The 13,880-nt window shown below is 34.9% G+C and overlaps 1 protein-coding gene across 1 annotated transcript; it reads right to left on the bottom strand.

Annotated features, from left to right (window-relative positions):
- Positions 1-6,973: 6,973 nt before the first annotated feature.
- LOC141497439 (olfactory receptor-like protein OLF4) lies at positions 6,974-7,915 on the bottom strand. The gene has a single exon (XM_074200080.1). It carries the CDS (start codon positions 7,907-7,909, stop codon positions 6,974-6,976), a length of 936 nt encoding a protein of 311 aa, XP_074056181.1. The 5' UTR covers positions 7,910-7,915.
- Positions 7,916-13,880: the final 5,965 nt, after the last annotated feature.

Genomic DNA, 13,880 nt, shown 5'->3' with positions numbered 1-13,880 from the left:
ATTCATCTATAATTTTATTTTCTGTTTTGTTTCTTCCAGGTTTATGTATCAGTACTGTGTTAGGATCATAAAAGGAATTTGGAAAATCTCCTTCACTTATTTTTTCACATAGTTTTATTGTTCTTTGAATGTTTGGTAAAATTCACTTGCAAATTCATCAGACCTAGGAGATTTTTTTCTTTGCCAGCTTATTGATGTATTTTTAAATTTCTTTTTATGAAATGAAATTTAAACTTTTTGTTTTCTGTTTTGTTAATCTGAACAGTTTGTTTTTTGTAAAATTCAACCATTTCACTTGTGTTGTCATATTGCTGTCATACAGATGGGCAAAATAAATCTGAATTATTACTTTAATTTCTTCCTCACTGATGGTGAGTTCATTCTTTAATTTTTGATACAGTAAATTGTTTTTTTCTGTATAAAATGTATATTAAACAAAAGCTTATCTATTTTAATAGTTTTTAATAAACCCAAATAAATATTTTAGCAATTCAAAAATTTGCTTACTTTGAATTTTATTAATTTCTCCTTTGATTTTTATAATGTCTTATTTGGTATTTAATTGAGGATTTTATATTTGTTCTTTTTCTACCTTTTCATTGATCTCCTGTTTCTTTTTTTAATTTAGAGGTATAAAATTTCTCATAATAAATGCTTTGGCTACATCTTAGAAATTTTAGGTTATGTTAATTTTATGTCTATGCTAATTTTGGTTTACATCATTGTCAGTATATTTTTTCATGTATTAATTATTTTAGACCTGTCTTGTAAAAACAAACTTTCAAAATAAACCTCTTTTATCTGTCCTGATAGAAGTGAAGAGGAAAACCTCAGGCTCACAGTCCCTATTGGTGTGGCATTGTCAAGGCAAATATGTTTGGGACTCAAAATTCAATGACTATTTTCTTTTTCTTGTGATAAATTAATTAAACATTTGTCCAAACATCAATGATGTGATAAATTTCTAAACAATGCTTGGTTTATTTATTTACTTTATTCTTCTTTCCATTTATGTTTTTATGAATGTCTAGAGGTTTGTATTTGAAGATCATATTTTCTGTTTCCCACAATTTAATTAACAAAATATGCAAGTCATGCCATCATTCATTTGTTGTCATGGTTTTCCTTGATTATGAAGGACAACAATCAAATCAATCAGCTTAAATACAAGTTTTTTGGAAGTTTAGCCTTTGCCATCTGGGCTGCAGCTAGGATGTAGGTATAGTTCCCTAAGCATCACCACCCTCAGCCTCCAAACTTCTCAGAGTTGCAAAGAGGCAACTGAAATTTTGGTTCATTGTGAAAAATTAGAAAGCCAGTGTTATGACTGTGCTGAGGTAGCAAAATTCTGGGAAAGATACCAGAGTCCAGGTTTATTCCTGTAAGAACTGCTGTACTGATAAGATAATGGTCACCTTTTTGTGTGAGTTTAATTGCTTAGAATTTCAGTTTTTCATTTAGTTTGTGTATTTTTTTAAATAAAAAAATTTAGCCTGATCCAAAATCCAGGATAATTTATATTCATTTATGTCAATGGTTAAGAACAAAAGTCAAAACTGTTAAATACTAAAGATGAAACTGCATAGGAATGGATCCTTCAATTTTCAATGAAACTTTTCTTCAAAATAAGTTTTATCATTCACGTGTTAGAATACCACATTAGAGGTTATATTCTTGAAGTTTGTATTTTATTTATCAGTAGCACCTATGTGCTACTGATATGATATAACCATGATGACATTTAAATGCATTTTTTGTAATCTTTCTTTCTTTTCCTATTTATTTATTTATGTGTTTATTGTTTGTTTGTTTATTTATTTATTTATTTAGAATTTCACAACTTTCTCCCCATTCTTGCTTCCCCACCCCATCCCCCACAGAAGGCAGTCCTAGTCTTTATATTGTTTCCACAGTATACATTGATCCAAGTTGAATGTGATGAGAGAGAAATCATATCCTAAAGGTAATAGTCTTTCATCTCTGTTCAAACTCCACATTTCTTTATACATTGCTAAAATATGCTTGTTTAAGAGTAAGCATAATATCCTCTCCCCCACAAAAATATAGAACCTCATGAGAAATAAAGTAAAAGAAAGAGAAAAAAAATGTGTTTCAGTCTGTGTTCTATACCATCAGCTGTCTTTGTTGGATTTTATTCTTCATTCAATGTCCATCACAGAAGCCACCTCCGTACTTTTCCACAGTTGCTGCTGCTGACTGTAACTTCCTCCATCCATTCCTCCCCACTATCATATACTATATTCTCTTTCTCCCTTCACCCTATCCTTCTTCCAAAATGTACTGTAGGGCAGCCTAGTGGTGCAGCAGATAAAGCTGGGCCCAAGAGGCCCCAAGTCCACAAACGACCCCAGAGACCCAGCAAGCACCTGGTCCCATGGTCCTGGACAGGCCACCCAAACCCAGTACCTTGCAAAAAGTGAAAAAATTAGTGCCTTATATCTGACTATTCTCCCCCTCTGCCATGGGACTGAGGGGGTGGGGTCCCTGTTCTATGGGGGGAGGCCTAGACTGCATCCAGGATCTGAATATGGTCAGGGCCCCAGAATCCTGATCCAGGGACAGAGGACAGACCTCGGGAATCTCCCTCCACTCCCCTATCTTCAGTGGGCTGAGCACTCAGGATGTAGTTGCCTGGAGACTCCTGTTTGCTGGCTCTTGCTTCCATTTCCTGGATCTGGGTGTGCTCACTGCTGTAACAGTTCTGAAGGCCTGGGCTTCAGCTTGCTCTGCCAGAGTTCTCCCCACTGATTCTCCAAGTTGTGCCCGGTACTCCCCGGGGTGCAGGTCAGGAAACTGCTTCTTCTGCCAAGAGTCGTGGCTCTGGCGCATCACCCCTCTTATCCCATGGAATAGAGTTTTTCCACTATTTTCCAGATTACCTTGGGCTGGAGAATTGCCTCACTGGATCTTTCTATGGGTTCTATGTCTCAAAAATTTAGTTAGAGTCATAATTTTAAGACTTTTGAAATATTTTGGAGAGAGCACCTAGGAGAGGCTCTTCTCCTACTGCCATCTTGGCTCTGCCCCCTTGTTTTTTGTAATTTTGTTGAATGTGATCTCATGTTTCCTATTCACTTCCAAACCTCCAAATTCAATCACTAAAGTTTTATATTATGTTGTTAGAATATGTTTTTTTCTGATTTCATCCAATATAATTTTCAACATTCACCTTTATTTTATTTTTTGAGTTCCATATTTTTCTACTTCTCTCCTTTTTCTCTTCCCTCCCTTTGATAATGAGAAATTTAATGTAAGTTATACAAGTGTAGTCATGTTTAACATGTTTCCATATTTGTCATGTTATGAAAGATGTATCAGAAATAAAGGGGAAAAATGAGAAAAATATAAAACAAGTTTTAAAAAGTGAGACTAGTATGTTTTGGTTTTAATTCATCCTCAATGTATTTTTCTCTGATGTGCATAGAATTTTCCATCACATGTCTTTTACATTTGTCCTTGATTATCAAACTGCTAAGAGCAACGAAGTCCATTATAATTGGCCATCACAAATTGTTTCTGTTAACATGGTCAAGGCTCTCTTGGTTCTACTCACTTCACTCAGCAACAATTCATGCAAGTTTTTCCAGGCTTTTCTGAAATTCACCAGTTCGTGATTTCTTATAGAACAATAGTACTATAACATTTGTTATAGAACAAAAATTTTTTTAGCCATTTCTTAATTGATAGCCATCCCCTCAATTTCTAATTCTTTGTCAGTACAGTACAAACTATTATAAACATTTTTGTACTTAAAGGAGTTTTCACTATTTTTATGATCTCTTTGGATGCAAACTTAGTAGTGGTATGAATGAATCAAAGGGCAAGTACAATTTTATTGATCTTTGAGCATGGTCACATTTTTCTGTAGAATGGTTATTTCAGTTCACAATTCCACCAACAGTGCAAACTCAAGAAAATGAAACAATAGAAGAATTTGTAAAATACCTTATTGCAAAAACTACAGACCTCAAAAATAAATCCATTAGATATAACTTAAGAATTATTGGAGTAACTGAAAGCCATGATCAAAAAAAAAGAGCTTGGATAACACCTTTTAGGAAAATATAAGGGAAAAATTTGTCCTGATATCCTAGAACAAGAGGGCAAAATAGTCATTGAAAAAATTACATTTATTACCTACTGAACGAGACCCCAAAATGAAAAACCAAGGCATATAGCCAAAGTCCCAAATTATCAGACCAAAGAGAAAATACTGCAAACAGCAAGAAAGAAACAATAAAAACATCAGGGAGCCACAATAAGGATTATACAAAATCTGTTAGCATCAATATTAAAGGACTGCAATATGATATTCTGGAGAGCAATGGAGATTTGTTTACAACTAAGAATCACAAACCAGCAAAAATCAGTATACTTTTTCAGGGAAAAGGATGAACATTCAATGAAATATATGACCTCTGATTATTCTGAAGAAATGACCAGAATACAACAATAATTTCAATATCTAAATATGTGATTCTAAAGAAACATAAAAAGGTATCAGGGGAAAGAAAAAGTTTGTTATTCAATAAGATTAATATTATTTAATTTGTACATGGGAGGATGATATTTGTTACTCTTGAAGACTGAATCTCTGTTAGAAGGTGGATACTTGTGGGGGTGGCTAGGTGGCACAGTGGATAGAGCACCGACCTTGGAGTCAGGAGTACCTGGGTTCAAATCCGACCTCAGACACTTAATAATTACCTAGCCATGTGGCATTGGACAAGCCACTTAACCCCATTCCCTTGAAAAATCTAAAAAAAAGGTGTATACTTAGAAGGTGTGGACATAAATTCATTTTAATGAGATGATATAAAAGACTAAACATTGAAAAAAGGTTTTTGGCAAAGAGGAGAGAGGGAGGCAGAATAGGATAAATTCAAGAGTTGCAAAAGACCTATTATAGTAAAGGGAAAGAAAGGAAGGGTTGAGAATTGCCTCAATCTTACTTTTATTGAATATGTTTCAAAGTACAAATGACAGATACACTCACTTGGGTTTATCTTACACTACAGGGAATTAGGAGGGAAAAGGAAGGGATGGGAAGAAGGACTGATGAAATGGATGTTGATAAGGAGGGTAAAAATATGAGGATAAAAGGAAATGAAAAGAGAGCGTTTGATAACAGGGAGAATAGTTTAAGGGACTTGGCAGTCAGAAGCAAAATATTGGTGAGGAGGGATAGAATGAAAGGAAAGAGAAAAATATGAAGATGGGGAAGATAGGATGGAGAGTATTACAGAGTGAATAATCATAACTGTTAATTTTAATGGGAAGAATTCTACCATTTAAGGGACTTGAACAGCAGAGTTGATTAAAAACCAGATGAGTCAATTCATATTGAGCATTCATTAATTCCTACATTGTTCCAGGGATTGAGTTATGTGCTTTGGATACAAAAACAAATATGAGATTAGCTCTAAACTGTAACTACTCACAAAATCCATGGGTCCAGTCAAAATTCTAGTATACATATAAGCAAATATTACACTTTAATTTTAATGGGAATGGGGGATAATGTTAACAACTTGGGAAGTTTGGAATTCTTGTTGGAGTTAGAACTTAAAGTTGGGCATTAATGGAACTGGGAATCAAAGAAATGGAGATAAGAATGATCATTTCTCTCTTCTATGTATGGGAAATGGCATTTCTATAGGCTATGAGGGAAGAGATGGGAACATCATTTCAAGTAGATGAACTTGACTGGGGGCAGTTATGTGAAATCAGAGCCTGAACCTCTGTTGGTCCTAGATAATTAAGTGTTTTAAACAGATGAAAATTCTATTCTATCCATAATAGGGAGACAGTAAGGCATTTTAGGCAAATTAGTGAAATGATGAGATCCATATATGATGGTAGCGATAACCAAGATGATCAGAAAAGCAATTGGATTTTGAACAACTGTACTCATTCAATGCCTCATTGTGAAATGGAACTGATCAGTCTATATATTCAGAACTTCAGTTACATCAGGTCAAATTACACTAGAAAGGCTATATGGTATCAGACAAAAGACAAAGAGGTAATCATGAGAGATTTGGTTACCACACAATAAACTTATTTTTAATTACTGCAACTTATAATGTCATCTCCAAACATATGCAGGAATTGGAATTTAGAATGTTAATGATGAAATCTCATATTGATTTTTTCTAATTTTTTCTTTCTTTCCCTATGCTGTACAATAATTCAAAATTTACAAATACATTCATATAAAAATTGATTTCTTGTATAGAAGGAAAAACCATTTCAAGTAGTCTGGACAGGTCTTCCAATTCCTATTTCATAAATGTTGAAGTTGAAAAATAAAGATACTAATAAGTGACTTGAAACTGGCACAAAGTTTTTAGTTGCTAGGCAGGCGATAAAATTCTATTTTTTTCACTGGAATTCTTGCACTTTTTTGAGCTGAAAAATGTCATGAGAAAGCAGGATGCTTTTAATTAATTGTAATTATCGTAGAAACACAGGAATAGAGGCCATGAAAATTAAAATCATGGAAATTTATATTCACCAAGAGCAAAGTGAGTTGGAAAGGTTGAATAGAGATAGCTTTCCAGACTGGGGGGGTGGGCAATCTGAGAAAATGTCTAGAGCCAAGAAATGGAGTGTCTTGTGAGCAGAACAGCAAAAAGGCTAGTATCATCAAAACTAATAGTTCATCCTGTAGAGTAAGGTATTAGTAGATTGGAAACATAAAAGACTAGGTTATGAAGAGATTTGAATGCTCAAAAAGAGCATTTTCTATTTGATCCTTCAGGCAATAGGGAAGCACTGGCATTAACTGCTTAGGAGGAGTGATAGGGTCAGACCTGAACTTAAAGAAAATCACTTGCAAAACTAGATAATGGATAGATTTGAGCAGGTGAGAAAACTGAAGAATTCTTTTTGCACCCCCCCCAAAATACAAGTATACAATTCTAAGGAGGAGGAGGAGTTAGTCCCATCACTAAGAAGAGGCTTTTCTCATAATGAGCCTTCTAAAGGCATCTTTTATGTCCTTATTCTTTAGTGTATAGATGAAAGGGTTCAACATTGGGGTGACCACAGCATACATTGCTGAGGCAACTGTGCTCGTCCAGGAAGACTGTATAACTGCAGAGCTTAGATATACTCCAAACGCTGTGCCATAGAATAAGGAAACAATAGAGAGATGAGATCCACAGGTAGAAAAGGCTTTATATTTACTCTCAGTAGATGGGACTTTTAAAATGCAAGAAAAGATCTGACTGTAAGAGAAAAGGATTCCTGTGACAGGGATAATACCCAACAGACCAGAAACAAAATATATCAAGACATAATTAGTGAATGTGTCAGAACAAGAAAGTTTCAGAACCTCAGTAAGATCACAAAAGAAGTGCTGAATTTCATGATCTGAACAGAAGGAGAGACGTGTTACCATCATACAGTGAAGAAGGGAGTCTAGACAGCTTATTATCCAGGAAAGTAGCACTAGCAGTGTACAGAACTGAGAGTTCATTATGGTTACATAGCGTAGAGGATGACAGATAGCCACATAACGGTCATATGCCATGGCAGTGAGTAGAAAATGATCCACACTAAGAAAAAACATTAAAAAGTACATCTGGATAAGACAGTCAGCATAGGAGATGGCCTTGTTTTGTGTAAAGATGCTCACCAACATCTTAGGGACTGTGGTGGATACTGCACAGATATCCACAAAGGACAAGTTTAACAGAAAGAAGTACATAGGGGTATGGAGGTGTGAGTCAGCAACAATGGTCAAGATTATGAGCATGTTTCCAGCCACTGTGACCAAATACATTCCCAAGAAGAGTTCAAAGAGTGGTCCTTGCTGATTTGGCTTCTCAGAAAATCCCAGGAGGATAAATTCAATGAATTGTGTTTGATTTCTTGGTACCATGGAGCTGACTTTCCAGCTGGGAAAGAAAAAATGATGAAAAGCTAAGGACCTGCATTTATTGACCTCCAAGATAACTTTCAATTCAGACAACCTTTCAAACATAAAGAACCATATTTAGAATTGAAAATTTTATAAATGCAATCTCAATTTTTTTTTCTAAGTATAAATAATCATTGAGCAGTGGGATAAAGAAGGAGATGCCTTGGGCAGGGGAGGACATTTTCTGTATACAATTAACTGACTCTTCCTCTCTGGGTTTGCTTTCACTTTACTTTCCATTGAGGAAATATCTACTTGTTTTCCTTCTACCCTTTAATTCATGGAAGAATTCTTTTTTTGGCCTATATTGCATTTATTTTCATTCCTATAGGCCAAGTAACTATTCCTTCAGCTGATGCATGCAAATAGACCATTTACTGTCCTTATTTCTCTCCTTTGTGTTCTTTAGAGATTATGAGTGTTCTTACTACTTTATGGTATCCAGAACTAAATCCAAAATTTCAGATGAAATCTGACAACTTGGGGTAATTGCCTCCTTCTTATTGGAAGCTTTGTCTCCTTTAATGTAGTTTATAGATTTTTTTGGTTATTTTATCTTGCATATCCCTGCTGACACAAAATGATTATCACTGGTAACCTCCAGATCATTCTTCTTTTGGTTTTTGTGAGGTAATGGGTTCAATGACTTACCCTTGGTCACACAGCTAGTAAGTATCAAGTATCTGCGTCCAAATTTGAACTCAGGTTCTCCTAAATCCACAACTGGTACTCTATCCAATGAACCACCTAGTTAGCCCCTTCCAAATCATTTTTAAATAAATGATCTTTTAAAGTGTTCTGATGGCCTTGTGTGTTTTTTCTCTTTCTTACATGCAGTAGCAACTATAAAATGATAGTGGATGAGATCAACCATATAGTTTTTGGTGAACCTATGTTGATAATGCTCCCCTGTGATGCTCTAGGGCTGTATACATAAATGAGCACCTCTCTGAAACTAGTCCATCAGAAATGAAAGAATCTGGGAATTCCAGGCAATAATTCCTTTCAATGCTGACTCCTATTTTCTAGTCCCTTGAACCTCAGAGTACAATCTAAAATTCATTCCAACTGACTGCATGTTTTAGGTTCCTTTCTTTTGTTGCATCTGGTTGTAAAGGAGGAAAAAAAAACTCCCTGGAGGATATGGCCCAGGTAACAGTATTTTAGATTGAATATGGTCACTTGTTTTATGTGACTATTCAGTCTGGGAAGGTGTTTCTAGAAAGAAGGCATTCAGGTCCCAGTCATTTGGGTAGAATTAACAAATTAAAATAATTTCAGGGCTTCCTGGTGTATTTTTATGTTGACAAGAAAAATCAGGAAGAGTAAAAGAGAGAATTTCCAAAAAATGAATCCATATTTCAAAAACACTGAACTTCAGAATTAAAAGTACATACTGAACTCTTTCTACATGATTAGTCAGGCAGCATACATTAATTCAACATTTATTATGTGCTGGCCATTGTGCAAAAAGTTAGCATTACAAATTTAAGAAATAAGAGATGTGAGACAAGTAAATGTTAACAGAGGCTGGAAATGCAGACTTATGGACATGAAGAGATCAAAGAGTGACACATAGCAACTCACCAAAATGGGGAATTCCCTCAAGAAATTCAACAATGGGAAAAGGAAAATGGAATAAGGGAATACTATTTCAGGGTGAGAAGGTGCTGGGCACTTAGTTATGACATCAAAATCCACAGTGTAAGAAGCACAGCAGGGAAGATGATTAAATATCACTTTCCAGATCAAAAGGCATTTTCCTGCTATTGCTTAAAGATGTTCTATGAGGAGGAACCCACCACTTCCAGATAAAACCCTTTTAAAATTCAAAAGCCTCTATTTGTAAGAAGTTTGCTTGCTTTCTGAGATCTGGTCTAAATTTATCTTTTTTTGCCATGTTCTCTCTAGTCAAAGTAAAACAGCTCTAATTTCTTTCACTAGCCCTCAAATACTCCAGAAGAAGTATGAGCAGCACATATATCTAATTGTAGAAAGGTGCCTTTAACCCCCAAAGAGATGATATTTGGAGAGAGAGAGAAAGAAGAGCATTTTCTTCCTCATTTTGGGATGGTGTTGATGGTAATTGGAAGACTGGGCTGTTCTAGACAGCCAAATCCCTTAGAAAGGTTGTCATGTCCAGGCCAAAGGAGGTCTGTGCCGATTGAGATCTAGTTTATCCCTTATTAGGATCCTCAAATGTTTTTCGCATGATTAGGATATACTCTAGATTTATTTTCCTATTCCACATTCAGACAAGCAAATTGCATCCCAAGAAGACAACTGTTTTTCCATCAAGGTTGTAAGGGGTAGCCCTGAAATGTTTGAAAATGATTCCCTAATCCTTAAAACGTTGTAGGTGTCCACCAAAGTGATTTATCTCTTGATTTTTTTGTTGATCTGCCATTCCCTAGTGCTTCTCCACTACATTCTACTTGTGTACCTTGGACCACGAACCCAAACTTTTTCTATGAAGTCCAAGCTTCTATGTGATCAAAAACCTATGCCTAAGACTACTCCAACTAGAAGGACTGAGGAGGAAAACATTCCTCATTCTTTCTTATCCTTCTCTTTTCCCCTGTCAAAATAAGTTCAGAGGAATTCCCTCCATGATTTTTCAACATATAATTCCCAACCTTATAAAAACAGAATGGACTGAGTTAGATTGGACTTATAAAAGAAAGTCATTTTGTTTAAGTGGTGTTAACCACTACAGCTATATTATTTGTGTTAATATATTGACTTTGAAAGATGTCTAAAGTTAAGTTGTGATTTTTTTTGTAATTTCTCCTTTCAAATGAGAAAAAGTAAAGTTAACTGTGTCCAAAGGAACTAAAACAAACTTGACTGACTGAACTGTATCAAGAAATAGATAACATTAAATAGTATGAACTGTTAGTATAAAATAACACACCCCTCCAAAGAGAAAAAAAGGCAATGATACACTTTCCTACAAGGACAGAGATAATCCATGGGAAAGAGAGATCAAATCAGTAAATCTAAATGTTATTATTAATTTTTTGCAATTATTTGCATTGTCCCTGGTCTTGTTCTCTTAAGTCAAGTACATATATATGTATTCTTCCTCATGATAGTCCTTCAAATATCTGAATCTAATTATTTCACCCATCTCACATCATATCACATATTCAAACTTGCTTGTTATTTAAAACCTATTTTCACATCTGTTTGGGTCCCCCCCCCCAACAGCAGCCTTTCCCATATCCTTGGAAGACAGATAAGTATTACACTTAATTGACAAATTCTCTATGTCACACTGCAGTTGCTCTGTATACCACTGAAGAACTTGGTACCAAAGATTTTCTGAATACTACTCATAGTAGAGATAAAGGACTAGCTACTTTTTATATGTTAATTTTTGTGTCTGTGTTATAAGTATATTCAGCAAAAGTCTGAGTTTGTAGAGAACTGGGAATAGGAATAAAAGGTATAAAGGAAGAACAGATAGGATAGGGGAAGAAAAATTATATTAGAGTCAGGAATAATAGAACTAGAATAATAGATTACCTGGTTTAACTCCAATCAGAAGCAAAAAGAAAGAAGGAAAAAAAAGACTAACTGAACAAGGTACAGGAAAGATGATAAAATCAATGGAAATTACAATAATATAATTAGTTGAGAACAGTAGGAGGTGATGTCTGTCAAAGAGTCAACTGTACCTGAAGAATTCAAGGAAATCTGAAGTATGTGCATAGGCATTGTAGTGATCACTCATATATATTGTAATATCTATGAAAGGATAGGCCACTATTTAGGTCCATGAATGGATTAAATATCAAATGCTCTAGAGAGACTATGCTTATTTCCTTAACCTAGCTTTCTTTCTGACATTCTCCCTAGGTAGTCCTGCTCTATAATCTGAAAATTTCCTATGATCTTGACTACCTTAACATTATGGAAAGTGGTTTCAGCCTACCCAGGAACTAGTATTAGGGTAAAGATTCTTTCTATCATCTCCCCTATATTTATCCACTCTTCCTGATCTGCTGTGTGATGTGTTCAGTCTACAGTGCCATTCAGAGAGTAAAGAATTTGGAAATATGGAGTCATTTACAATTTGTAAGAAAAGGACCTTTCCATAACCCAGTACCCTGTTCTGAGAGTAAGGACATAAAGCCTGTCTTTACTAGGCTTCCCATTATTTTATCTATCATTTACTTCTTATTAAAGATTCTCCCTGGTGATTGGATTCTACTTGCCTGAGATAAATTAGATCACAAAACATTCAATGCATTTCTATTGTGATGAAATAAGAACTTATCTTTCTGAAATGATTTAAGAGTACTAAAAAATTCCACAAAATGATATCATTTGAATTTCTTAAAAGGGCCATCATGTCAATAGGGAAATTTTATCTCTTTTTTTGTGCTTCATGGTCCACCAAAACCATATTAGATCAAAGTTCTATTTTGAATAAATGGCAAAAGTGAAACTTGAACCTGACTCTGATGGAAGTATTTTTCTACTCTTCTTTCTTTTTTCAAACTTCTGGGATTTCAAGTCAACCCTTTACTGGGGTTGAGACTGTTGACTTTGGGAGGTTCTGAGCAACAATATTCAACTACTCTTTTCCCTGTCTTCCCACATACTCTTTTCCTCTCTTTGTTCCCATCAAATACCCCCTCCAATAACTTACTGAACATCACAAAGGCAACAGGTTTGTCTGAGTATATCTGTTGGAATGAACAGGAAGGCAGAAACTCTAGGTCTCAGAAAAGTGAAGTTTCAGGTAGTTTGACTGATATCTCAAAGAGGCACAAGCAAATGCCCTCCTGTTTTATGGAGGAACAGGAAGAATATTTAAAATTTCTAGGACGTAAAAACCTCAATCCCCTTTATACTTCATTAGAAAAATAATGTAATCATACTTCTGATTCCTTTCCCCTTAGGGGCAGGAAATTAAGGCAGAAAGTTTCCTAACAATGAGAGTTGGCCAGCATTGTCCAGGAAGTTACCAAACTGCAGATTTTGAGAAAGAAGAGTTCCCATGATGCTCTTTGGACCAATCTGAATCATAAACTATATTACCAAGAAGCAGGGGCATCACATCCTATTGCAGTTGTTTAATTGCAATTTTTTTTTTGCTTGTGCTGAGCCAAAATCTACCTCCTTGTGGATTATCACATTTTGTCCTCCTATCTTTTTAGGGGTATGTAGAATTAGTCTAAGTGCCCTTTCAAATCAATAAAGATAGATGTCATGTCAAATGAAGTCTTCTTTTCTCTAGAGCAAGCACCTTCATCTCTTTCAGGGGATGGGAACCTCTTGCCCACAGGCTGAATTAATTGGCTCTTGCCAAGGCAACTTCAGGTGGTACTCAATGTTTAATAAGTATAATAACTTTGTAGGCATCAATTAATTAAAAGTTCTAGCAAATCTAGCCCAAGAATGATGTTTTAAATATCCAAATATCCCTTGTCAGAAAAAAAAGTTTTCCAAACCCTTCATAGTCCTCATGCATATTGTCTTTGTTGCTTTGCCTTCCCACATTTTTCTTTTAAAATTAATTTGGAATCACAATTTAAGACCAGACATTTATTCCTATTAAATTTAATCTAATTAGATTTCCTTTGTTATTATAGTTGGTCAATTTTTTTCTTTAACAAAATACATATAGCTTTATTAAAGGTTTATTCAAGGTTCATCTCAGTGAACCAAAATTGATTGTAACTATTTTTATTGATATTTCATTTTATTTTTCTAATTTCAGGTTATGAAAGTTTTTCAATTCGATTTTTTTTCATTCAGCCACTTGCACATTTATGCTACACAGATTTATTCCTCCTCCCTTCTGCCCTGTCCTCAGTAATGAACAGTCTAATGAATGTACTATGTGTAAATTTGTGTTTAGCTTGTTTAGGACTAAGAGAAAGAAATAAAATCATGATATAGGAAGGAAATCATAAGAGAA

This window comes from Macrotis lagotis, chromosome X (genome assembly GCF_037893015.1).
Source record: "Macrotis lagotis isolate mMagLag1 chromosome X, bilby.v1.9.chrom.fasta, whole genome shotgun sequence".
Taxonomy (NCBI): domain Eukaryota; kingdom Metazoa; phylum Chordata; class Mammalia; order Peramelemorphia; family Peramelidae; genus Macrotis; species Macrotis lagotis.
The sequence above is the reverse complement of the archived record's forward strand: the minus strand, read 5'-3'. Positions and strand labels throughout refer to the sequence as shown.

Bases quoted from the DNA above. Each gene is read 5' to 3' on its own strand.
- LOC141497439 (XM_074200080.1), bottom strand. From the start codon at position 7,909: ATGGTACCAAGAAATCAAACACAATTCATTGAATTTATCCTCCTGGGA.